General features: G+C 49.0%; 1 protein-coding gene across 2 annotated transcripts in view; it reads right to left on the reverse strand.

Annotated features, from left to right (window-relative positions):
* The window catches only part of COL6A2 (collagen type VI alpha 2 chain), a 28614-nt gene extending 6795 nt beyond the window's left edge, over positions 1 to 21819 (reverse strand). The window contains exons 1-27 of one of the 2 annotated variants that reach the window (XM_082056549.1): positions 21603 to 21808; positions 17138 to 17272; positions 15589 to 16187; positions 14992 to 15012; positions 14216 to 14281; positions 13627 to 13680; positions 13471 to 13515; positions 13259 to 13285; positions 12961 to 12987; positions 12818 to 12862; positions 11526 to 11579; positions 11079 to 11141; positions 10765 to 10827; positions 9627 to 9716; positions 8714 to 8776; positions 8267 to 8329; positions 8068 to 8130; positions 7452 to 7514; positions 6991 to 7041; positions 6011 to 6046; positions 5570 to 5632; positions 5271 to 5333; positions 4944 to 4979; positions 4681 to 4726; positions 3968 to 4120; positions 3261 to 3713; positions 2886 to 2924 (exon numbers count right to left, since the gene is read on the reverse strand). In XM_082056549.1, the coding sequence (XP_081912675.1) occupies positions 2886 to 2924; positions 3261 to 3713; positions 3968 to 4120; positions 4681 to 4726; positions 4944 to 4979; positions 5271 to 5333; positions 5570 to 5632; positions 6011 to 6046; positions 6991 to 7041; positions 7452 to 7514; positions 8068 to 8130; positions 8267 to 8329; positions 8714 to 8776; positions 9627 to 9716; positions 10765 to 10827; positions 11079 to 11141; positions 11526 to 11579; positions 12818 to 12862; positions 12961 to 12987; positions 13259 to 13285; positions 13471 to 13515; positions 13627 to 13680; positions 14216 to 14281; positions 14992 to 15012; positions 15589 to 16187; positions 17138 to 17243 (2452 nt within the window). In that variant the 5' untranslated portion in view covers positions 17244 to 17272; positions 21603 to 21808. Of the gene's footprint in view, positions 1 to 2885; positions 2925 to 3260; positions 3714 to 3967; positions 4121 to 4680; positions 4727 to 4943; positions 4980 to 5270; positions 5334 to 5569; positions 5633 to 6010; positions 6047 to 6990; positions 7042 to 7451; positions 7515 to 8067; positions 8131 to 8266; positions 8330 to 8713; positions 8777 to 9626; positions 9717 to 10764; positions 10828 to 11078; positions 11142 to 11525; positions 11580 to 12817; positions 12863 to 12960; positions 12988 to 13258; positions 13286 to 13470; positions 13516 to 13626; positions 13681 to 14215; positions 14282 to 14991; positions 15013 to 15588; positions 16188 to 17137; positions 17273 to 21602 lie in introns of both variants that reach the window. The other variant, XM_082056550.1, reaches the window with a different exon arrangement.
* Between the last annotated feature and the right edge of the window lie 5031 nt (positions 21820 to 26850).

The following is a 26850-nucleotide window of genomic DNA, read 5'->3' on the forward strand; positions in this document are numbered from 1 at the left end:
AAGAATATTTTCAGGGCTTGCTAGCAATGGCTGTGTCTCTCTCTGAATGCTACCTGGCTTTCCTGTGTGCACTGCGCCAGAGAAGAGCAGAGCTAACGAGGGACAGAAAAGTAAAGACCAAAGCCAGATTTTAAAACTTTCTGCCACATTTATGCCTGAGGAACCATGGGATCCACACCAAAATCAATGGCACATTAACCAAGAGACCTCAGGAAATGATGTAAAACCTTAACTGCCCAGTTCCTTCCCACTCATCCAGCAAGGGCACGATGGAGAAAGAGCAGCGCTCAGGAAGGGATGGCCACGGGGTCCAGCTTCTTTCCTGCGTACGGGATTCAGCCACCACATAGCTTTGAACTCCACTACGTGCAAACCATACACATGATGCTGTACAGCATCTAAGGGACAGCATTATGTGAACTCCTTGCCTGGCGCTCAGCCTGCTGTGTTTTGGCTAGAGTCAATGCCCTGCAGCGTGCAATGCTCCTGTGCAGTGTACGGGCTACTCAGGACTCCAAGAGCCTCTGTCTCCACCTGGCTGTGCTGAACTTCAATTCAAATAACATCCCAAAGCTCAAAGCAAAGCCTTTTGCATGGGTTAGAAAGACTGTCACAGAGCATCATGCGGTTTCTGTTGAAGCAAGTGGTCAGTTCCTATTTGCTCAGCATTTAATCCATTTAACACTCTAGCATCCAGTCAGCACCCCAGTAATCAATGGGTAGTAACAAGGAGACAAGGCTCTGCCCCCAAACCACAAAAATGTGGATTTCCCGAGGCTTTCAGCTGCCGATGTGTACCTGAAGCAGTGATGTGCCTGGCTCTGCATGGCAGCAGAGAGGAATCTGGGGTATGTGTAATACCTCTCCCTCTCTGTGCCCTGCTGACAATACCCAAGCTGGAGCTGGGGTACGTGGCATGAGCAATTGATCTGCTCCTTAAAAGTGCCAGGACTGCAACTCTGACAGCCATGGGGCCAAGAGCAGGGCTGGGTGTAGCTGCCTCCCTGACCTGAACCTGTCTGGCCTGTCCACAACTGGACACATGTGTTGGATGTGCCCGAAGCTCGCTCAGACACCCGGCGAAGGGCACCGTCTTCATCCAAAGGGTTTGCATGTGAATCAGCACAACCCTTGAGCTGTACTCAGAGAACCAGAGGAAGCTGGGCACTGAGCAGAGAAGCCTCAGGCTCTCCCACATGCCTTATGTTACACTCCATCCAACATGTTCCGTTGCCACCAGGTCATTGCAAATCCTTCTAAATGATGACAGCAACACATCATGGACCATCCAGTGCATTGGGTGGAAGGCCCTTTGCCAAAAGGGCCCTGAATCCCTGAGTATCACTTAAAATTTAATCTACCATGCCTAGAACAGATTCTTGTGCACCAGGACAACTTTTGCCCATGCTGAGATGGGCGTACTGGCACTTTCACAGGAGGTCCGCACCTATCCAGCCACGTCACTACACCTCCCATGTCCTCTGGAGCGCAAGTGTAGGGTCTGCACTTGACCTGGCCTGCCTATGGCATGGCTTGAGGGATTCACCCATGAGGGGACCCTCTCAGATGCCTCCTAAAGCCATTTCTGTCCTGGTCCCCAGGACTGTCAGGCACCAGTTCTCACCTTGCATCAGGACAGAAACACCCAAGTATACAGCAGGGAAAGGAACACCAACTTCGCCTTGCTTTGGAGGGCTTTGATGACTCAAGCCCAGGAGAGCATGAGTGTGCCACTGCTTGGGTCAGTCTTTCTCCTGCAGTGTTCCTCAAGAACGGAGAGGCTGCAAAGACCAAAAGCTTTGAAGACACCTTAGCAGTCACCAGTGTGGCATGGTGAAGTCACCTCCTTTTGCATGGATCGGCAGGACAAAATTCCTCAGAGGACACTGCAGAGGAGCCTATGTGGATAGCTCAGCAACATGGTTGGACTTTGTGCTCTATGCATGGGCAGGTGCAAATACGCAAAATACTAGTGAAAAACTTTATATGAGAATAATTATAGTTTTTCTGTCTTCAGATTCCTTTGCTTTGTATGGAAATGAAGTGACTTCTTTGAAAATGAAATCTGAGATTCTGTATAACGCTGAGTTGAAGCTGGGGACTTTCACAAAAACATTCACGGGAAAAGTAGAGACAAAAATTGCAAGAATTGGCAAAACTTTGTCCCCTGTAAGCTTTGTGTATATCAGCAAATAGTGCATCTATTGTATTTAAATAGGCACAGAGGCTCAGACAGGATCTCTAGGAATTCACATTGCAGATCTGCCCCTTAACGAGCAAAATGTAATCAAGTAAAGCTACCTGCAGCGAGCAGCAGCAGTCTCCTTTATATCACGGGATCCTTACAGCCTTTTTCCTTTAATCCAACACCCTGAGTTAATTGTTAATTAAATACAGCCAGCATTAGAGAAGCCAAAGCTTTTGGTCCACTACTCTGTCATTTTCCAAACAGTCCCTACTACCTGCTATGCCCTTGTCACTCCCAAGGAGCATCCTGTCCAGTGCGGATGGGAGAGTTTAGCAAGGAGGTTTTGACTTGGTGTACAATAGAGATATGGAGCAAGTGAGAAATGAATTGCCAAGTCTGGAGGTCAAAATCTGGTTGCTCCCAGAAATTGGGACAGGGAGAATTACCAGGGCTGAGCCGTGCTGGTGCACAAACACGATGCACGCGTACCTGCACAGAGAGCTTAGAGAGACAGGAAAAGAGCAGAAGATGAAAACCCAGAGCCTCTTCTCATGCAAAGTAATGCTATTTTCCAAAATCCTGCTATCCAGAAGGAATGAACAGGTTTGCATACCCCCCTCCCAATCCCAAGTCTTGTGCACCCTCCCCTGGACCTACCACTTGGTGCAGAAGGCATGAAGCTAATTATGATGTTTACCTGTCTGACAGGGCAGCTCAGGGCAGACGATCTGTGGATCTAGAAGGAAAAGAAACAAGGAAAACTGAGTGATGTGCTGCCGGCCCCCTCCACAGCTTGCACACTCAGGCTGGCAGGGTAAGGACTCTTCACAAGGGGAAAAGGACTCCAAAGGACTGCCCCAAAAGGCCAGCATGTGTCTGAGGAAGGACTGTTCATCCAGGGCTACAGAAAAGGACAGCCCCCACCTTGAATGACTCAACTTATGAGCTATGGGCCAACCTGGTGGGACACGTCTCTGCAATGGTTGCAACACACCATATGTGCCCTCCACCCCAAACCCTGGGGGTGAAAACTCCAGTTCCAGTAAGAACTGTGTAGAGGACAGGTACAGACCTGGGCAGAGCACGTCCTCCATCTTGTCAATGAATTCCTCTGCCACCAGGTCTGAGAAGAGCCTCATCTTCTGGACTCGCTGGGGTTCATTGCAGGCAATGGAGACCAGGGTCTCACTCTGTTCTGGCTGATCAAACATGTCTCCAATGCCAATGGTGTTGACGACCACGTCTCTACCGCACAGAGCCCCTAGGTTCTTGTCGTCATCCCGGGGGTCGTAGCGCCCGTCTGTGATCACCACAGCAAACACTTGGGCTTTCTCTCGCCTGCTTTCCTTGATGAGCTTGTTGTAGGCAAACTGAAGGGCAGACGGCGTCCAGGTGCCTCCAGCGATCCACTCCAGGCGCTTCACTGCTTCCTTGAAGCTTGACAGCGAGTCAATGCGCTCATCATCAAGCTTGATGGCTTCAAATGTCCCCTCATGACTGTACTGCACCACCCCAACACGGGCACCTGCCAATGAAGTGTCACGTTACTTGGCTTTGCATGCTCAGTGGAAAGCAGAGAAAGTCAGCAAACTCTTGTATCTGCAAAGACCTGTCTGATTGGCCTACAAAGGGTGGAAGGGGGAAAAGCAGAAACTCCTGCAAAAATGTTGGACAGATGGATTGCAGACCAGAACAGCTACAGACAAAGCATGGCATCTGGAAAGATCCAAGAACCTTTTCTTTTCCCCATGCCCTGCTCAGTCCTCACAGAATCCAGACCTGTCTGTGACTTGGGATCTTTGGCAATGGAGCCCAGCCGGCTGACCACGTTGACAACAAAATTTTTCTCCAGAGTGAAGTTGGTGTAGCCAATACTCTCCGAGCTGTCTATGACGAACATGATGTCCAGGGCACCACAGCGCTTCTCACAGTCTGGGGAGAGGGACGGAAGGAGGAAAACACAAAGGTCAGTGATGGTGGGAAGGAGAGCCATTAGGACAGAAGAAGTCAGTTAACATCACACCAAGCATCCACAGGGCTTGTGGTGCTGCCTGGAGCCAGCAGCATAGGGAGGATTTTACATGCATTTTTCTGTCAAGGTATATGGGAAGAAACCTTTTTAATCTTGCTGTGTAATGCACACTGACCTATCACCTGGGCCACACAACTCTCTACTACAGCACTGCTTCTGAGATGGCAGAGTTAAATTTTGGGAGGTGAGACAGGCTGCCCTTGTGGCACCACCACACTCAGTGGTGGGCTGGGACTGGGATGACCAGGGAAGGGCTTCCCGTGGTGTCTCCTCTGCAGGGTGCAGTGCTGTGCAGAGCAGCAAGGAGCCCACCGTGATGGTGGCTCGGTGCAAAGGGCAGCTCATGGGGCAGAGCTCCCTTGAGGGAGCTCCTGAAGAAGGAGGCAGCCTCTGGTGACTCCCTTTTCTCATCGCTCGAGTGGTCATTCCCTTCCCTGGGGAAAGACATTGGTCTGCTCACCACAGCATCCGCACGTCTCTCGCACGTAGGTCATCACGTCGCAGTCCTGCCAAATAAGGGGTGAAGGGTGAGTGCCTCCCTCCTCATATACAGCATCCATCCCCTCATCAGCCCCCTCCCCTCTTTCCTTGGCTCCCGTGGGAAGCCACAGGCCACATCTGTGGGGCAGTGACAGGACCTGATGCCCTGTTTTGTTCTCAGGCTGTGCATGGCAAAGCCACGATCGCCCCAGGAGGACACGGTTGCAAAGCAGAGCTACTTACAGTCAGGCCAGGGTCTCCTGGTGGGCCAGGGGTCCCCTGTAAAGAAAAGCACAGGGATTTCAGGCACAGTTTTCCCATGAGTTCTCTTTTTAGGAACAAGAATGTCAGAGCCACCAAAAACGTGGCTTTTAACAGAAATCTGCCATGGGAAGGGTAGGAAAGCCTCGCTGGGAGCCAGCAGACTCGTCTGGCAGCTGGTGTCCCCTCAAGCAAGCCCTGCTGCAGGGGGACCTACTGGGGTCCTCTGGGCTTCAGAGCATCAAGGAGAAGTGAGGAGGAGCGGGGGGAGCTGCAGCAGCTCTCAGGCACAAAGACGCGGTACTGTACCTCAGGGCCTGGTTCACCAGTTGGACCGCGAGGTCCGGGCTCACCTCCTGGGCCAGGATCACCCTGGGGAGGAAGCAAAGAAGGGTCAAATATTTCTCAGCGATGCAGCCGCTGCTGTTGAGGGCTCCTCCTGACCCCCCCATCAGGCACAGCTTTATGATGGACAGTCACCAGCCTGCCACAGCTGAGCTTGGGGACATGGGGCAGGCAGGAGAGTGAGCAGTGCTGTACCCAGCACAGCTGGCAGAGTTGTGGGAGGGGGACACTGACCCTGCAGGCAGTATGGGGAATCTGCTTACCGGTTCCCCCTTCTCTCCTTTGGTCCCTTGCGTGCCTTTTGGTCCAAGTTCACCTCTTCCTCCCTGATCAAAGGAACGAGAAAGAGATGCAGCATGGAACACATCTGGATGTGCTCAGGCAAAGGCACTTACTGCTATGAGGCCATCAAAAACAGACATCTGCCTGGCCTGGAGAGCACCCTCCAAATCAGCAGCTCAGCGCAGAGCAAATAAACAGTGTTTACATAGGCATTAACTAAGAATAAAGAAGTTTTGCAAAGCTTATTTCAGATGGTTTCAAGAGGAGATGAGCTCAGGAGATCCACCCAGGCTCCCTTGCTGTGGGAACAGCCAGGACAGTTGCCAGCAGGACAGGCTCCTTGGCCACGCAGCTGCTCAGGTGGCAACTGCTCGGCATTTCAGTCAGTACGAAAAACAGTTGATGGAAACAAACACACTCACCTTGGGTCCCGGCTGTCCTTTCTCGCCCTTGTCACCCTGCAAAGGGAGAGGAGGGAGAGGTCAGCACCCAGCCGGTACCAGCCCCCACCATGCACACACATATCTGAAGTTTGCAGTGAGGAGCACGAAGCTGAACAGCAAATGTATCTTCAGCCCCACTGAGGCTGGGGTCCCCAGCACTGCTGCCATGAGGCTGATGGAGCTGTGGACAAGTTCAGTTCTGGTGTTCAGCCACCCAACTCCCTGCCTTTGCGGGCTTCATGTTTTTGAAAGAAAGTTAGAGCTCAGTTAATGCAGTAAATGACTGAGATTACGATTTCAAATGTATTAGTTATTCTTATATGTGAGTCTTGATCTCTTTTAAACTCTTCTGTCTTTTCCTTATTCATGGCTTCATGTCTTAAATGTGATTTGAAGAGCCTTTCTTCAGCTTGAAGGATCAAGCTGAGGATGGAGAAAAATATCGCACAGCACAATGTGTACTCCGCAAGAAGGCTATGTCAACAGATTTTGAGATTTGTCTATGATACATGTGTGATTAAAACTTTGGTTGATATAATCTGTCTTTACCTCTTACATTAATACTTACTCCTTTCTGACATAGTGTGACAGTGTCTTTCATTACATGAAATTCTGACACTTTCAGTTTTGGTTTTGTGAGTTGAATTCTATATAGTCTTCCACCTCCCTCCTATTCTTCCTACTTCTGAGAATAAGATTGTTTTTCAGAATTTAATGCTTATAGACCAAATCCTTATATTTCATCATAAAATTGTGCTTTTAGCAAACTCATGCAGCTTGACAGGGGGCTTTTTAATCTACATTCCCTTACCTTTTTTTGCCCCATTGCTTGTAATTTGACCCTTAACATTTTTCTTCCTCCTTCCCTCTTCTCCCAGGCTGCTCAGCTCCAACAGCAACCTCCACTGAAACAGGTTTCCTCGCAGCATGTACGTCTGCACTGGACAAGGCATACGTACCTGTGGTCCTCTGGGTCCAGGGTAGCTAAAGCCGGGTCTGCCTCTGTCACCCTTTGGTAGAAAAAAAAATGACCCGTTAGAAACCAAACCCAGCCTTTCTGACCTGGTGATGACAGCGACAGTCAGAGCCATCTTCATCCCCTCCTGGGGTGAGACACCATCAGGGGCTGGACTTCTGCAGCTGGCCCTGAAACATCAGGAGTGGCTGAATCTTGGGGATGTGTCATGCCAGGGACGCCCCTGAATCTGTGCAGGGTAAGGGGTGTAATCACAGCTGCCTTGGCCAGAGCAAGACTTGCATCTCTGCCCCATAGGGAGGCTCAGGCTTGAGCCATTCAGTTTCTGAGGCACTGAAGTTTTGCAGTGGAAACTGCCTTTTTTTTTTAGGGGGAAAAAAAAAAAGACAAGAAAGAGCACACAAAAATACCCTTGCAAATGCAGGCTGCTTTCAGTGACTTTACCTTTGGTCCTGGTGGTCCAGCATCACCTCTTGGGCCCAAGTCACCAGGGTCCCCACGTGATCCCTGCAGGACAGTGTTGGGGAGAGCAGAGGAAGCAGGTGAGGATGTTCCCTGGGGCTCTCTGGCCGTGCAGGGGACTGTGCTGGAGAAACCAGCTCTTGAGACGGTGGTGCAAGTCCACCTCCCCTCCCGATGAGGTTACTGTGACAGTGACCGCTTCAGCACTTGGGTTCCTACACCCCGTGGAGCCACATAGATGTCACAGCATTACTGACACAGTGGGATGCTGGACTAACCACAGACTCGGGATAAATGGGCACTTGGGGAGCCCCATCTTTCTGCACCCCATGACCCGCTCTGATATGGTCCCTTCCACGTTGTCATGGCAACACCTGGGTCTGGGAGTGATGGAGAAGCAAGGACTCTTGGGTCCTGCAATTTCTCTTTGCCCTGGGAAGGGTTAGTCAGGGGCCATTGGGCTAATTTTTTTAGCCTCCCTGGGAAAAGGTCAGGCAGGCCCCCCTTGAGAGGGACAGTGCAGCCAGCTTACATCAGTAGAGCAAGCTCTCACTGCAGAGGGAGGACAAGGTCACACAGATGCCTCAGGATGACTTACTGTGTTGCCTGGCTCTCCAACAGCACCTGAAGGGCCTCGGGGTCCTGGCAGCCCTTGGTCTCCCTGCAAAGCAAAGCAAGAACATCCAGAGGCAGGTGCAGGCAGGTGTGAATGAAGAGGAAAGCTGGGTGCGCTGCTCCGGATGGCGGCAGTGCTTTCCTTCCCTCCTGGCTGTCACCAACCCCTGCTTTGTGCTTACCCTTGCTCCTTTGCTTCCAACCTCACCGGCCAGGCCACGAGGACCCTCTGGACCCGGATCTCCCTGTGAGGAGAGTAAAGATATTCCTGGTCAGGGATATCTCCAGTGCTGTCAGTGTGCATGGCAGTGCTCCTTGGAGCAAGGAGGCATGCTGATGTTCTCGGATCTGGTGTTTCTTGTCTTGAAACAGTGTCAGGGCAGCATGTCCTCTGAACATGTCTCTTAGCCTTGAGCTTTGCTGCCATTCACCCCTCTCTGGATCAAGCCCTGGAAGAGGAAGCTGTGCCTGCTACCACCATGTCAAGCAGCGGGCACGGTGGGAGCAGAGGACACATGCAGAGCCCACTGGGATCCACAATGCCCAGCTCTGGTGTTAGACACTTCACACACACCAGTCCTGTGCATCTTGGGCTCATTTGCACTGGTCTGGGCAGTTGCTTTACTCACCCTTTCTCCTTTGGCTCCAGGAGTGCCTCTGCTGCCTTTCGTCCCTGGATCTCCACGTCGACCCTTGGCAGACACAGAAAGTCACATAAATGGGATGCAAAGATGGATGATACCTGAACAGTGACAGCTGGTTGCCCTGCCTTCTCCCTCCTGGCCTAAGAGATGTCTTCTTGCCCCTTTAACAAGCATGTGCCTGGCAGCAGGGATGCCCATGCTGGCACTGCTTCGGGGATCTTGCCTTTGCCTTTTGGGAAACCACAGCTAGAATATTCTTCCAGGAGGGTGGTCACCGCAGTGACCACTAACACTCGTGGTTCATTCTCTCAGGGTTAAAGACTCTGCTGTACTTCAGGCTCATCTGGCCTTGCTTCCCCCACTAGATCTCACACAAGGACACAAGCCAGCTGGGCTCCAGCCTCTTGGTGCTGATAGAACTGTGTTGCTGTATCCTACTAGGGAACATCACCTCCAAACCACTCCCCAAATTTTGCAGTGCCCTACCACATTAACTTGGATCTGTGTGGCACAACCGATGTCATGATGCTGCCCTTTTCAGAGAGCTCTACCGTAATGGCCACTGGATCTCCACTCTGTGAGCTCCTGCAAGAGTCAGCATTGTGGAGAACTTGCTAGAGTACAGCCAAAGGGTCCCTGGCATCCACAGAGGCATTTGTGGTTATGTGGGAATACAGGATGCTTCTCTCAGGAGAAATGGCTAACATCAGGCTTAGGATGAAGGAAACACTGCTCTGTGAATAGGGGGGAGATGAAGAGATCAACATCTGCACATCTTTTGGGAGGCCGAAGGAAGGGCAGACAGGCTAAAATAAGGGAGATTCTCAGTGCTTGTCCATGAGATTGCATCAGGCTCCTGTGGTGTGCCCACTGTCCAGGGACCTATTCAGACACTTACAGGTTCTCCTTTTGGTCCAGGAGGTCCTGTTTCACCTTTTCTTCCCTTGCTTCCAGCAGGTCCTTGAGCTCCAGGATTGCCTGGAAGACCCTTGGAAAAGAAAAAGAAGTGCAATTTGTTGGAAGAGAGGTCAAGGTACACATACACACACGTCTTGTCCCGTGTCAAGCCCTTCACCCTTGAGCAGAGGTCTGTATGAGCACACAACTTATGTTTCCACACACCCACCATGCCTATATGTCAAAGCTATGTGCACAGGCTCCAGCCTTGAAGCAGTGTAATGCTGTGTCACCTTTCCTCCATCAACCAGTGAAAAGGCTTGTCAGCTCTTCCTTGCAGCATCTATCCAGCCCTAACTAAAGCCAGAGGGCTATTTCAGCCTTCTCCACTATCTTTGAAGTAACTGGCCATCAGCATAGCAACCCCTTTGGCTATAAGGTCAAGTGCAGTGAGCAAAGCCAGTGTTAGATCCCTGAGCAATTAATTGTTGAAGTCTACTTACATGGAAAAAAAACAGCGAAACAAACAAAAACCCCACAAAACAAGCAAACAAAAACCCACAAACAAATAAAAATCCACAAAACAAAACAAAAACCAAAACAACAAAAAAACCCACCCAAACAACAACAGCAAAAGAAACAGCCTGCAAGTGCTGGCACTGCCACAAACACTGAGCAAGTCTTGAGACTGTGGACAAACAGGGCCTTTCTACTCAGGAAGAAGATGGGAAGACAGTGAAGGTGCAATGGATTGCCTAGAAAGGTAAATCCTCCTAAGTCTGTTTTGCCTGCTGTTCTCTGCTCTGGACAAATGCTCGAGATCCATTCTTGTTTTGCTGTGGACAGCTGCAGAGATGTTGCACAGGCGCCTCTCCTGTTGCCCACATGACGTTTCCCACTGTACTGGTGGGGACATGCATGGTGGAAGACCTCACTTGGCCACCCAGGAGATTGTGCTTTCTCCATGCAGGTGGACCAATTTGCAGAATCAACCAGGACACATCAACCAGCGTGCCCTGGCAAGCAATCACTGTGCTGCAGCTGCGCTGTGACCAGCAGCTGATATGACTCCGGCTCCACACCATGTGGAACAGACCCTAGTAAGACACTTGAGACATCCGAACACTGCATGAGCCTACCGGGCTTCCTTTTTCTCCTGGAGGTCCCGGGGGTCCACTGCGACCAGGTCGGCCAGGATCGCCCTGAAATAGCCAGAGAGCAATGGTTATTGCCTGTATCATCAGCATGTTGCTGTGCACTGCTGGCGTGCACCACAACGAGCCCAAGGACCAGGGCCAGACAGGATCATCCCTCAGCTCCTGTGTCTGCTGATGGGACCCAGAGCCCAGGCAAAGAGAGTTTATGGGGTCCACAAGCAGTGAAGCATTTAAGAGCAAATACAGGCAATGGTTGCCTCTGCCCTCACTCCGCTTGCTGTTCAGAGTGCTTGTACCTTTATGCCTTCATCTCCTCTTTCGCCTTGGTCTCCTGCATCTCCTGGGTAGCCATCAGGGCCCTATGGAGAGAAAGGACAAAGAACCACACATTTTGCAGTGGCAACAATATGCGCTTTCCCTGTAGAATATATCAGCTGGCCTAGAAAGTTGCTCTAGAGACAAAAATAGTTTTTGCTTGTTGCTAGTGTTGATGAAAGGAGCAGCTCCTCCTCTCTGTGTGGAGGGGAGGGATGCTGGGGAATCCCAGCCTATTTGCCCATGGAAAGGAGGCACAAAAAAAATCAAGCTGTGGTCCCCATTCCGGGAATCCCAGGCCTGGGGTCAGGTCATGCAATTGGTCAGGAAATGGGCCAGTAACCTCTCATTGACCGTTTTTCTACACGTGCAACTCATTTGGTAGCTACACAACTGATGTGCTGAATGAAAGAGTAAAGTGTTCCTACCTTGTCACCAGGGTCTCCCTTGCAGCCTGGTGGTCCAATTCTCCCCAGCTTGCCCTGGAGATTGCATTCAAAAGAAAAAAAAAAAAAAAAAAGAAAAAGAGAAGCTGCAGGTGTCCAAAGAGAAAATATAGCTTTTCTTGTTAATAGTTTTTAATTTTTAAAATCATCTGCCGAACGTACCTGTCATCAGCTAGAGAATAAATAGCAAGTATATTCTTAAACAGGAGTGTGGTGTGCAGAGACAAATGGAGGAGGAGAAAGTAGTCTAAAAGCCCCGAGTAGCAACGTGGGTGTTGGTGGGAATTCAAGAACGCTCATGCCTCACACATGCCCTGAGTGATGGACACGTCCCTTGAGACTGGATTTGGAGGTCACTCATGTCCATGGTTGTGCTGGTCCTTCGTTGTGCATCGTACATCAGAGCAGCTCAGGTTCACAGGACCCACGGCTGCCTGACGGTTGCTGTGAGAGCACTGTCTGCCTTGCTCTGCACCCCAAAATGGCTTTTCTGACAGCACTTAGACAGCTCATCTCAGCTAGAAAGTGGCAGGGACTGAAGGACTTCAGTGTTTTAGAGCTTCAGCAGGCGTTTGAGGGGTGGGAAGAAGAACTGGTAGTATCTCACAGATGTACTTGGCTGGGTATATGAGAAAACGCAGAGCAAAACCAGTGTGTGCTGGCCAGTGGACAAATCCAGCTGAAATCATCTCAAACTAGGCTATCCCGCTGCGGTACCTCTGCAGGGCACGCAGATCTGAGGAAGGGCATGGCCCTCTATGCTCACCACACAGGGAACAGAGGATTTCAGGGACTTCGTTACAAGGTACTTGAACCTGGATTTGGGGCTTTAGTGTTAAGAACAAGCAGAGGCTTAGACGTGAAATTTCAGACTCTGTGACAAACTGCCTTGAAAACCTAATTTCTGCAAAACTCTGTGTACATGTCCTGTAGGGGTCACTAACACTCAAGATGAGATATCTACACTCAGGTGATCTGATATGGCCACATCACCTCCCGCAGCATGAGCACAGCCCAGGTTATAAATCTCATTCCTAAGGAGAGCTTGCTGACGAAGGGATAGCTCTTCTGTGACTTGAATTAACTCGTCTCCAGCTAGCTCACGTATTTCTACAGGACATGCAGAATAATGAGCAAATAAGTTCACAGAAACCTCAGTCAGAACAAAAAGCTGGAGTGTAGGATGAGATAAACAGAACAACCTGTGGGGACAAGGCGGGATAAAGAAGTGAAACAACAGGAGCAACGTTATGGGGTGCTCCCAGTGCTGTTACCTTCTGTCCATCAGTGCCGTTCCTGCCTTCCAAGCCAGGGGCACCCTGGAATCAAGGGGGAAAAAAAGAGAGGGATCAGCGATCTGTCAACACACATTTTGGTAGTTGGAACACCATGCAAGATAGAAAATGTCCTTTCTTACCCTCCGTCCATCGGATCCAATCTCGCCCTGGAGGAAGAAGAGGACAAGAATCAGCATCTCTGCCTACATCCCACCCATTTATATAGTGAAAACATCACCACTTCACAAGACTGTGAACAATGCCTGAATGAGAGAGGCTTTGGGATGCTCCTGGAGATCCCTCCCGAAGTCTCCAATTACATATTAAATAGGGTAGTTATTCTCCCCATTACAGCTAAACTCTCGTTTTTTGTAACAGAAAGGTGTCCTTCCAACCCTCCAAGTACCCAGACCTGCCACGTGGTCTCTTCTTTCTCACCTTCTCTCCTTTCAGTCCTGGGACACCCTAGACAAAAAGCAAAGAAGAAAAAGCCTGTGTTAGTGTCTGGGAATCAGCAGGAGTGGAGGGGGAAGAAGCGCTGGTGGTCTCCAGTGGGAAACAGGCAGGTGAGAGGGGAAAGCGGCACTCCCCCTGCTTTACCAAAAATTAATGAATGCCAAGAACTCCATTACCGGCTATGGGATTCCTACCTTGGGACCAGGGTATCCAATCGGACCTTCGATACCTGGGTCACCCTTAAGGGAAGAAGACACGGAGAGTTAGCTGGAGCGTGGCAGAGATGCGGCCCCAGCCAAGGCAGGGACAGCAACGCTGGCTGCAGCGCTGGGGGACTTTCCACAACTTACCTGTCGTCCCTTCAGCCCAGGGGAGCCTGGCTCACCCATGTTCCCCTTTGCACCCTAAGGAAAGAGAAAAAAAATATGTAAGTCTAGGGTTGTTGCTGTGAGAAAATGGCAATTTCTAGGAGCAGGAGGTTCACTGCAGCTGCTCCTACAGAGCTTGGGGCAGCATGCTGGTGCAACAGGACCTGCTTTTCTCTGGGAAAGCTGGGGAAAGGCTGTATGGGGAGGTGAGCACACAGAGCTGGGGGCAGGAGAATAGGACACCCTGCACACGTGAGAGCTCTGCTCTTGAGACAGACAGACAACTGCTGCCTCACTCCAGTTGTGCTCAGGTGCTGGAGATGCCAGCTGTGGGTGGCACGGCTGATGCTCGGATGTCTCTCTGCACTGCTGTCAATGCATCAGCCTCAGCACGGACATGAGGAGACACCAGTGCTGGCTGTGTGTTCCAGCACGGCAGCCTCCCAAAGCCATGGCAGATGCTGGGGAGTTATTTTCCCACCTGCTGCAGCTGAGGTGGGGTCTAGGGCATCCTGCGGTGTCTGTGGCAGGCACGGGTATTATTCTCTTCCCACAGGTTAGGGAGACTCACCTTTTGCCCTCGGTATCCCTTGAGACCAGGTGGACCTGCAATCTCCAGGCAGCTCAGCTTGTAGCACTGAAACACAAATTAAACAAGAGGTGTCAGCACTGCCGGCTGCTCCACGTGCTGGGCCAGTGTGCACCTGAAGCTCAGCTCTGCACCATGGCTCTCTGCACACCTTTCCACAGCACCACAGTGCTAAAAACTGCTACGGCTCCAGCTGGATCAGAGTTGAGGCAGCAACAAACATGCAGAAAAGTGCTGCCCGTAAATTAAAAGCAGAAACTTGCCACAAGCACATTCATTATGGTTTGGCTCTGGGCCCAAACTGAAAGAACAGGACTGCTAAGTGTCAGGCAAGATGGTGCGGGCTTGTTCTTCTGGGGCCATCAGGGGATGTGCATGCCCTTTGGAGCATCACTCTGCACACTTCTCCCTACAGATACCAAACCCCGTTCATGTGATACCAGCAGGGCAGGAGCTGCAGCTTGCTGAGCACCTGCAAAACATGCTTCAAAAGTGATAAAATGGATCTATTCAATAGACCTGAATTAATTGTAGGTGAGGGTGAGGCAGAAAGTGAAGAACCCAGTATGCCATTTTAACAACTGGGTAAGGGGATGGATGCCCAGGCTCTGCACTGATCCACAGGTGGGCATAGCCCCATCCCACACATCTTGCTACAAAATCTGCCCTGCTACCTCGGGGTACAAGCTGGTCTTCTCTAAGTGGAGCAATTAAAACCTGTGTTATGTGGCAATGCCGTAAAGGTGCTGCTCACTCACCTCTCCGTAGGCTTCATGTTTCTGCAAAGGAGAAAACATGATGAACAGAATCAGTTAAGGTGGTTGGTCCCAAGAAAAAAACAGCGTCACACCCGTGGAGGTGTGTGTGATGGAAAGGGAAGGGAGGTGCTAAAGGTCCCATGGCTTTAAAGACATCCTCAGCAGAGTCCCCAGTTAACAGAGTCTCACAAGTGGGGCCTCAAGGACCATGAGCACATCTTGGTGCTGCAGACTCTTCCATGCACCCCTGGACGAGGGTCAGGCTGGGGCACAGGTTTGGCTTTGAGCAAGAGCCAGGACTAGGGTGGCAGCCTGCTCAGACGTGCCAGGGAAGAGAGGCATGAATCAAGGAGTCCAGGTTAAGAATCTAATCAAAGAAATCAGAGATGCTCGAGACTCCATTTGGCCCATAAGTGCTGAAAGGACATAGAAAAGGAACAGAAACAAAATGGAACATTTCCTCTGCTAGATGTGCTCTCTAGAGCCCTGCCAAAACCCACTACAGGGCTGCTCAGAAAACACCCCCCCCATCCATGTATGTGCTGCTTCTCTTGTCCCCCACATTGTGCTCCTTGCACCTCAGGCAGCGCTCCATACCATAGCTTGGATTATCTTGTCGATAGTGTTCACGTCGATTTCCAGGGTGTCTTTCTGTGTGATGGCATAGTTGTTGCGGTACAGCTCGTGGGGCAGGTTGGCGATCTCCCGCAGTCCCTGCTCATAGATGTTCTCGCTGGGGGCCACCGCGAAGAGCTTGATCCCCATGTCTCGTGCCCTTTCAGCCTGAACCTTCATCCCCCCGCAGGGGCTGCCAGTGACATGGCCATCGGTGATGACCACCGCAAAGTTCACACCCGTGGCCATCTGGGTCTGGATCTGCTCTGTCATGTTGGAGATAGCGCAGTCCGTGAAGGTGCCCCGGCCAAGGTAGTTAATGGCAGACAGCCTAGGGAGGTATATGTCTTTGCTGCTCGTTAAAGGGCTGTAAACTTCCACCACATCTGAGTAATGAAGTCCGCCAAACTGCCACGTGATGTAGACTTGGTTCTGGTATAGCTCGCTCTCCAGTTTATCAATGAACACAGGGATGAACCGCTTTATTTGGTCCACGAGGCTCTGGATAGGCACAGTCTGCAGAGCAATGCTCTCCGAGGTGTCAATGATGAAGTACACATTGATGGGGCAGTTCCTCTTTTCTGCACAGAGACAATTATTCAGACCATGTCAGAGCACTTCATGCACTGCTGCACCCCCTTCACTGCCTCTCAGAAACCTGGGAGGGGTTTCTGGGCCAAGACAGCACATAGAATTGTGAAGAGAGCAAACCACAGCACGAGCTCAAGGTTCAGCTTCCTGCAAGGATGTTGCAGCTCTTACTAATCAGGAGTTACTAATACAAAGACATCCAACTGCTTTGGAGGAAGTGAGGAAACTGAGGACCAAGTGACAGGTTTGAACGACAGCGAGCAAGGGTATGACTTTTGCTTTCTTGCACTAAATTGAGTGCCCTGCCTGCCAGGTTGCTGGTTGCTCCCTGATTTATATACATTTTCAAAAACATCATACCCAAGTGCAATATTGGAAAACACACACCTAGCCACCTAGCTCTGACAGTAACATCTGTGATCAGGTCAGACAACCCTGCAGTGTCCAGGACTCAAAAAGCCTAAGATCTGCTCACTATTGAGTCAATCTTGAAAATATTTTCTTTTTTTTTTTTTTTTTTTTTTTAATTTTTGTAAAAGTCAGGCTGGACACATAAATCACCTCCTCCACACTGCAACTGAAAAGCCCTGAGACTGTCAAATTCAAAATGGACTATTCACTGCCATCAGATACAGAGCTGAGCTCTGGAGACTGATGGGTATTTATTACTGCACCAGCTGGGAGAAGCCACCACTGGCAGACCCCAGCACTTGCATCTCTACCTCCCTGCCCTCCAATACAAACCCAGAAGTGGGAATTTCGGTGGAGGAAGGTGTTCCCTACAGACGGATCGCTGCCCCAGGGGTGCAAAGGGGCAGGAGAGGTGTCACGGGGCACTGTCAGTTCTTTGTGAGCAGGCTCTATGATTGTGCATGGCCATTGCTTTCAGTGAAAATGCTGCCTACAAAGGAGAGGGACACACAAGTTATCTGGTTAATACCTGTACAGGAGGTAGGACTGACATCTCCAGAATCCCCATCAAACTGAGCATGGAGAGGAACTAGAGCCACACAAAGGAGAGTGGAAAAAAAGGCTTCCCGGAACATCTCAGCAGTTCCTCTGGATATTTAGGTGCCTGTGGGAAAACACAAGTTACAGGTTAAGCATGATATACACCCTCCTAGCTGTTCTGGGAAGATATAAAGCCAGGCAATGCTCCTTGTAAACCTGCTGTATGGAAAACATGACCTTCAACACCACGATGTGTCACTAATGTAGATTTTTACATTGACTTGAAAGCTAAGCAATTAAAATATTTCTTTTGTTGGAGTATTGACAAATGATTTAAAAGTACTTTAGCTTCTGTGTCAGTCTGAACACTTGAAGAAATGCACGTCTTTAGCATTCAACCCATCACTGGGCCTCTGAGGTCCAGCTGCACATGGGAGTATATTTTGTGTAGGGTTATCATAACTTAAGCAGCAGAGGAGTTAGAGATGTATTCTGAAAAGTTCTTGGGAATATATATATAAGCATTCGGGGGAATCCAGGCTTTGAAAGTATATTCACAGAAAAAAAACACCAAAGTGACACTTATCAATGGCAAAGAATAGGAAGGAAAAGGTGATGCTCGTCTTTATGTCTAGAGGACAATCGCACTAACCAACATGGCCCCTTGATGGCACACAGACAGAGTGGTAGCATAGACACTTTTTGGCTGGTTTTCAACACAATATAAACTAAGAAAGGTTATGTGTGACCTCTGTTAGGAAAAGAAGGCCTGAGTCTAGTCCACAAAGAGAGTTTCTTCCTTAAATGGCTTTTTTGGGTAGTTCTTGGAGAAATTTAAGGCTTGAATGGACACTGAGAATGCATTTGGTTGCATTGACAGTGCAGGCGGAGGGCAAGTTATTAACAGTAATGCAGCTGAGATGGTGCCTTATTTGCAAGAGAAATAGCATTACTCGAAGAATACAGACAGCCCAGCTCCCACAGCGTCTCTCTAGAGACCTCTCTCCACATGGTGACCAGCTATTCCCTGGTGGGACACATCCCATTCCAGTTTACACTGCAAGCTGCAACACACCACAGGGTTCTACAAACTGGTTTATGCTGGAAAGGCTGGTTCCTGTCAGAGATGCCAATATCCTTATACCAGTGACAGCCTTCATCATTACTAAGGCTTTTGTATATGCTAACAAGCCCGACAGAGCCAGTGCTCAGGATGAGTTTTAGATAGAGAAAGGAGAAGCCCTTGTGCTCTTGGAGATCTCCTGGGAGAAGGGAACAAGAGGTACAGAGATCCGAAATATTCCAGAGTACCAGCTTGAGGTGGTTCACACACTCAGCTCAGCAAAGCCCTCTGACATCTCACATGGCTCCAGCTCAGCACCCAAATGTCCCTACCAGGTAGTTCATGGGTCCATTTTTCCCCTCCAGCCCAGAGAAGCTGCACAGCTGTTTGCAAAGAGACCTGACTGTGACCTCATGAAGTCCATGCATAGCTAATTGTGGCTCAATTTTCACGGCACCACAGAGAACAGAAGAGGTATCGTAAGGATAAAATACTTATTTCCATGCTAGAGGGGTATTTTAGTTAAGATCCAAACTTCCCCCCTCTAGTCTTATTACAGGCCTCCCTCCTCTTGTTTGCCCTCCACAAAGCAGAGCTGCAGGAGATCCTGCTCTGTTGTAGGACACAACAGCTTTGTGCGTTCGGACGGCACCATTTTGGAGCCAGTCTTTCGTGACGGCTGAGGAAGCTGGAGACATCAGCTTTTGGAGAGGCTGGGAGCACTGGAGGCTTTGGCCAAGTGTGTGACTCACAGATCACCGAGTCCCGAGTTTAACCACCTCCCTCCCTCCCACTGTGTGTGCGTGGGTGGGAAAGGCGCCGTGCAGAAGAGCTGCTCTCCAGGCAGAGCTGCGAGCAGCAGTGGAACTGTGTGGACATCAGGGCCAGCTCTGGCACAGGACCGTCCCTGCCCGCAGACCTCGGGGCTTTAGTCTGGGTCAATGCAGGACCATGGCCTTTGCCTGTACACAAGCAGAAAAGCAAGGCGGAAAAGTGACAGCTGAAAACATCATATGAACTTCACTTCTTTGTGGTCCTGTTGCACACAGTCTCCTCTATTCCGCTCTGTCTCCCTCAGAGGGGATCTCTGTGCCTCAAGCCACTCCTGCTCTACCAGCATCCCACCTGGTCATTAACAATGAATGGACACATAGCAGAGAGACCCCTCTCCCCACCTGATGGGCCTCCAAGGCTGGGGTGGGTGTCAGTGCCTATTTTATCATCTTTGGAGCACTACCAGCTACTGTGATTCTCTCACAAATCTCATAACTTTTGATATTTTCCTTAAAGCTCCACCTCCTGCTGTGAAACGCTAAAAAGGAAAACTCAGATTTCACCAGCAAAAGGGTGTTTTTCAGACTAATGTGTTTTCTGGATGTTGAAGACAATTTTTGAACACTGACAGTCCAGTAAACTAATGGAAAGAGCAAATTGGGAGCTGACTCATTACATTTGAATAATTGTGTCTGCCCATCCTGTTTGTTCTTGACCTCTCTCTCTCTGCAAGAGCAGGACCATGATATTGTAGGCATGAGGCCTTACAAGGATTCCTCTTGAAATATCCTTCACTTGGTATTGCTTAGTGATTCATCTTTCCCTATGAGATGCACACAAACAACACAACAACAGGGAATCCTGAGCAGTGTTTTTTGGGTCCTCTGAACAGATTTTGAGGGCACTGCTCTGCACCATCCTCCCTGCGTTAGGGTCTATGCTCCTGCCTAATGCCCCAGGTGCTCAGCAGAAAAATGCATGGTCGTCTTTGCTGCTGCCACACTCAGATCCACAGGTGACCCGACTGTAACCCACATAATTGCAGAAGTATACAGTGTCATCTACAGAGAGCCCTGCAAAATGGTGGTCTTGCAGAATAACCCGAGTTCCCTACTTGTGGGTACCTCTTCCCACCCTGAGCTACTGAATTAAACATATTATGGCAAACAAATGACTTGCAATGACTATTTCAAATGTGCAAATTACAGTTGGTTTAGTTTTTAGTGCACTAGAAAGGTCATCTCATGTGCCTGGTCAGGCAGAGGCATGGCTGTTTTGTCACACACATTGCTATTTCCAAAGTTCCTCCTGGTGCTCTGTGTATTTCTCCTTCAATATCACCTGTTACAGCTGAGCAAATTGTTCCCAAAGTCACAAAAACTGAGGTGCTCTGCTCTCTAAGCTAACTCTGCCTGCAAGCTCCTTTAAAGCCACAAAAATTGTGTTACTCTCAAGAAAGGAGAATTATGCTAGCTATGCCTTATGCAGAACAAAGTTTGAAACTGCATTACTGGTCTGACATGGAACCAGTCCCAACTTTTTTCATGGCCATGCCCAATGGGCAGTACCTGTGGTGCCATCCACTAGTGCAGGCAGTATTTTACTCCACTCAAATGTTTGCTAAAGAAAATAAAGCCAGAAGGGAAAAATGTGTCCCATTTGGAACGAAAGCTCCTATAAATACACCTCTTCTTTCTTGTTTGCATACCCAGGGTTTGCACATTCCCATGTTCAGGGAATTTCAGTATTCATCGTAGTCACTGCCCAGATGTGCCCTGTCATTTTGGTCCCTGGGGACTCACCACCCAGGGGAAGGTTTCCCTGGGGCTATGGGGATCCCAGCTCTTCTCCAGCTTTCCCCCAGCCACCAGGCCACAGAACTGCGCCTGCCACCCAGGGCAGGGGATGCTGCAGCCGCCTGGAACTTCAGCTCTGCCTGCCAGAAACCCCCATTTCCAGCATCCTGCAGATCCCCTTCCACCAAAAAACTAGTTACCCCGAGGGGGCAAGCGCAACGTGCTGTTACCCCCCCAACAAAACAGAGGAGCTTGTGCTGATGAAACTCAGCATAACTGGGAGACACAAATCCCAGGTTAGCGAGCCTAATCTGTATCTTCCGAATTTCAGAAAATCAAAGAGGTTTCGTGCAGCGGCAGATCACAGCAGCACCACTGTGCTGCTGCTGCTGTCCCTTCCCTCCCTTGTAGCGGGTGAACTCAGTTGTCTCAGGGAATAATTTGGTTCTACAGGTGGATCCCCCCAAACACTGCCGAGGGATTTTCTAGACCTCCGGCCCTGGCCAAAGGGAGTGTGTAGCTCACAATATCCTCAACCTGGGGAAAATAAAGTACCAAAAATCCCATAGACTCTTAGAAAAACACCCAAGCTACCCAAAAGCTGAAAGCAACAGAAAAATGTGTATTCACTTATAGCAGGCACCGTCTAAACACGACGTGCCCGAAAAGAGCAGCTTGCTGGCGAGCCCGTTAGCAGCGGCTGTGCCGCCCGCAGGGGCACAGGCTGGGATTTGGGAGCCCGGCTCTTTCATTCCTAGCTGGAGAACCCTCAGTAAAACAGCTGCACAACCGCCGTACAAGGAGAGGAAAACTCTGCCTACCTGGAAAACGAGGTCATCAAAACTTGCCGTCAGAAAAGCCCCAGAAATGACAGGAAAAAAAGCGCCTTTGCGGAGCGGCTGGTGTCAGGATGGCTCCTGCATCCCCGGCTGGCTGGGGGTGCTGGGGGTGTGGGGAGGAGCAGCAGGGGCGTCTCCAGCACAGTCCCTCCGTGCCCTCGCAGGCTGGAACTTCTCTCGATGTCCCTCCTCCTTCGAAACCAGGCAGAGCCTCTTCTGTAGTAGCTCCGGGCATCCACGGAGAGTCACTGTGGGTCCACAGACACCTCGGGACGGTCCCCTCCCACCCGCTCCCCTCCCAGGGCAGATGCTGGGCTGGGTTGTCATCTTTGGAGCTGGAGGCATCTTAGTTTTAAACAAGCTGGAAGGAGTCTCATTTTTCCATGATGAACGGCCCCTTTTCGTAGTTGGCATTGCTGCCCCAACATATTTATACTATCAAATAGTGTTCCTCTTTTCTTTCCCCCCACGTCCTCCTCCTCTTCCCATCCTAGTAATGTGCCCTGAGTGGAACAAATAGAACATTTCAAAAAAGAACAGCTTGCATCTTAGCTTTTACAAATATCCGAGTCTTGCTCAGAATCATCCAAGTCTGAGTACAACCTCTCTCTATTGATTTTTTTTTAAAAAAATCTCACAGCCAATTTTTAGCTCTGCTAAATGAAAAATTGGGGCAAACCTCCCAACAAAATATGGAGAACAGCAATGACTTTCAGGAATGTGGCCTGTTATCCCTTGAACTATAACTTTGCCTCCAAACTTTTGTGAAAAATGGGCAGTGTAAAGGGACCAGGATCAGACCACAGCTTCCAGACAAGATAATTGCAATGGGAAAACCCAATTTAACCCTAATTTCACTCTACTGACTCCCAAGTAGTGACATAAGCAAAGGATTTGTCTCAAGAGATCTCAGAACAAGCTGCTAACCCCACCAGTCCTGATCTACAGGAACATGTTGCTCAGGTTGTTTGTGTTTGCAAAAGACATCTGAACTACCAGGTGAAAATAATAAATCCAATTCTGTGTAGCTGCTAGTGCTTCAAATGGTGCATTTCTGGAGTAGCTTCAGTGTCAGCATGTTCACCAGGAGTACTCTTGTGGACTTGGCAGTGTTAGGTTTATGGTCAGACTTGACGATCCTAAGATCTTTTCCAACATAAATGATTCTCTGATACTCAAGCAGCACCTATAGGAACCACAGCCACAGCCTAGAATTTTCTGGGCCTGTTTCCCTGTTCACCTCCAAGCCCTGTGACAGAAGCAGGACTCATTCTGGAGCAAGGGGACACTGAAGAACAAGCTTACCTGAGAAACAAGAAATTTCTCAGTGATTCGTTGGGAGACCCCCTTTCCAGGGGCACTCCTGCAGCTCTGAATGGAATGGTCGCTTTTCCTCTGGAGCATCTTTAGTGAAGAGGAGGAGTCCAGCTTCTGGTGACAGTGGTTTACAGGACAGTACATGAGATGTCTAAGCAAAGCAGTCAGCTTCCATCGATCCAGCAAACACACCACATACCCGGCCATTTCTTTTCCCTTCTTCACTGCTGTGTCCAAGCTCTGCTGCATCCATGAGTACCCATCAATGCTGCTTCTAATCCATGTTCAGTATGTCTATTTCTAGGTGAATGTGCCCCTGCAGAGCTGTTTCTCCAGCAAGATGCCTCATCACAAACAGCACATCTGTCTCCTACTTTCCAGGAGAGTGCCCAAAGTGTAGCAAAGAACAGAATACAGGCCCAGATATCTCTCTCTTCCTCCTTGCAGACTTGTGAACGTTGCCTTTTAACTGCAGTTTCTTCACCAAAGGACATACAGACTCTTAGCTTTCTATGTGTGCTTCTTGAACTTTCTCATGTCAAATCAATACCTCTTCTTGCAGCTTGATATGACATAATGCCTTGTCCTCGTGAGGATTCTCATACATTTTACAAAACAGCTCCCTGTTGCATCCTTTCCCTCAATAAAAAAGGCTAACTTGGACTTTTTCACCTACCTCAGCATCCATTTTCATGACATCTGTAGGAATATTGTCTTCACACCTCTGCCACAGATGGCCATATCTGGCAAGTTTGCTTCTTGTGTTGGGGTGACTGAAGCGGTAGTGTGTCTTGTTTACATAGAAATTACAAAATAACCACAAAACAAGATGCTGCTTTTTTTTTTTTTTTCCTGGGTTTGTTGGGCTTTTTTACAGTCTTTTTTTTTATAGCTGTCATCATTAAAGGCCTGAGCTAGTTCTTTGTTACTGAGTTTTTGTTCTTGTGAGTGGGATGAAAACATATGAAGCTCTAGAGTAAAATGAACATGGGGCAGGAACGTTTTGAGACAGTAAGAAAAAATTATCTAGCATCTTCTTTCTTCTTTTAAGAGGAATCAAGATGGCAAAGACATTGCTTTCTGTGTGCAGTGATCCTCTTTTACACATAGTGCTTGTTATATGTCTATCTGACCTGCATACCATTATTACTGCTCACAGAACACGTTATGTACTGAAGAGATACTTAGCATTTAATCACATTTAAAATAGAGAGAGAGAAAATGGAGGAAAATGAAGTGTAGAAAGAGGGAAAAAACTGTTTGATTTTCTGCTCTCCCTATGACTCTGCATAGATGGCTACTATTTCATCATTTACATCCCCTTGTAGATTTACATGTGATTTATGGTATATTTAGTTGTTACTCTGTAAACTGTGCAGTTGGTCTTTTTTTTTCCTTTTTTTTACATCAGAGTTGTAGCCCCCAGTAAAATTCAGTCTCCGAGATTTAAATCACATACATACATCTGAAATAGCTTTATGAGACTGCTGTGGTTCTCTGGAAAACAGCTACTGTAGTTTCTTTGCGTCTGTCTGCAATTGCTTCCACCTTTCATGTGATTCTGAGACTATACAGTGGTCTCCAAGGGTCTTGTTTCCTAAAGACATGAAGAGAACCAAAAATGAGGTCAAGATTTTTAAGTGCTTAGTGAAAACAATGAATACCAGTTTTCAAATATTTATAAGTAGGCAGTTGATAATCTCAGTATTTTCACTGACAGCAAACAGAAGGTTGGATATTTACACCCTTTTGTAGTTGCCATTTTCTGAAATTCTGCTTCCTAACTCAATTCATAGGATGCATTTGTATTCCACACCCCTGCAAACAGGCAAACCCCTGCTCCTCCGAGATTCAGGGCTGTAATTCTGCTCTTTGCCTTGCTGACTTCTCTCAGCACCTCAAGTACCACTGTCTCATAGTCCCTGCAGACAAGGCTGCTTCCAGCCTTCTCATTTTTGGCCAGTTCTTTCCTGTGTCTGAGTAGCAAGTCCCAAAAGATCACCTCCCCTAGTCAGTTTACTCATCACCTCCACCAAGAAATTGCCTTTGAACCATTCCAGAAACCTCTTGTGGTGGCTGTAAGGATTCCTCCAAATGTCTGAAGAAAACTTCATTTACCTCCTCTTCTTCCTCAGGGGGTCTGCAGCAGACCTCTAATACGATATCACCTGTGCTGGTCCAGCCTCTGGTCCTCACCACCCTTTGTGTGGTCATTGGGTGCATGCTCAGCGGGCTCTGAGGCATCCCTGACAGGTCTTGCTCATCCTCACTGGTGCCCAAGAGAAGACAGCTATTAAAGAAACAAAAGAAGAAAAAAAACACATTTATTTTTCTAGATTGACCCAGGTCATGTATGTGAGCAACAGCCCCCACCGCGTTTGACATTCTTGAGTAGTGGTAAAATAAGACACAAAGGGGACAAAGGGAATCTTTCTGAAGAAAAAAGCGAATATTCATTTGATAACATATTTTAGCAGCATTTCCTGGGATTTAGGCCATTAAAGCCGACTGCTCCAGGATGTTTAGAGAGTCATCATGAACACACAAGTGCAATTTGAGCTTTGCATGCTTTTTCCTATTTTAATGTTCTGGTGTTAACTTCTAAGTCTCCTATTCTATTGCAGTTCTTATTTACTTAGCACCCCATTTTTATATACAGCAATTGCGTGCTCGTAAATTGTTGTTTGCTAACACAGACGGAAGTACTGTTTGGAGTTTCTAGACCTTAACTTCAAACAGCCCCAAGGATTTCCCAACCTACGGCATTGTTGAAGCCTTGCCAGGCGTAGACCCGTATCTGTGACCTTGTGTTTTTCACTAGAGCTCAAGATCCCAGAGAGAGCAGCTGGAAAACGAGCACCCAGAAACGGAGGTGGCAGCCCCTACATGTTCCAGCTGGTCCCACGCTGCAGACTCCAGAGGAGCTTGCAGGAGCCACCCTCAATGCCACCAGTGGGGCACTGGTGTGATGCAGCTCGCTTTGGTTGGTGGGCCAAGGATCTGCTTTGGTTCTGCTCTGCACAGCAGAGGGTTTTTTAGCAAGAGATCAAGGTAATGACGTTCTCTTGGCTCTCTGTCCCAGCTGCAGGTCATTCCTCACTGAAGCTTTACACCCACAGCCAGCTGTGAGCCAGCTTCCTCACCATTTCTAACAATCCTCCTGAAGCATTCCTTTAGATTTCATTAGTGCAGAGACCCTTCTTCTGAGTTTTATTCCCCTTCGCTCAAGATCTCCCTTCCCAAGACCTGTTTGGGTACTCTGGCTTAAAGAAAAGCCAGGGATGCTCTGGGGCTCCTGTTCTAAGCTGCTCTTGCTGCCCGATTTCTTTTAGGGTTTTGAAGTTTGTAGTTTTGAAGTCTGTCCTTTTGAAATCGAGGCCATACTTATGACCTTGTTAATATTTTACCTTCAGTTCCTCAGTCCAGGTTTTGTGTCTAGGGTCAGCTTTCCTACAGCTCCCTCAACCAGTTCTGGAGCTGCTCCTTCCCAATAGGGAGAAAGCCCAGGGCTTCCAGCTGACCCTTTCTGGGTCTCCTCACCACTGTGCTGTGGGTGAAAGAGCCAGCTCAGGCATCTCAATACCAGGGAAGGGAGGATGCCCCCAGAGCTGCCAGGTAGTAAAACACAAGATCATACGTGAACCCAGCAAGTAAAAAAACAAATAGGTGGACAGAGGGCAGAGAGAGTGGGGAAAGGAAGGTCTGCAACCCTTTCTCCCAGAATAATTCCCCTTTTGCCGGTTTCACAATCCTTGCTTTTTTGATGCTTTCATCTCTTGCAGCACATTTTTTCCATGCAGCGACTCAAGACGGTTGAGTCCCAAAATTTGTTGACTCATTGGGAAGAGCCTTTGCATAGTGAAGCAATTACATTCCAGCTCCTTGGCAAGGCAGGAGCTTGGAGAGGCGGCTG

Source organism: Streptopelia decaocto (assembly GCF_964273445.1).
Source record: "Streptopelia decaocto genome assembly, chromosome: 6".
Lineage (NCBI taxonomy): Eukaryota > Metazoa > Chordata > Aves > Columbiformes > Columbidae > Streptopelia > Streptopelia decaocto.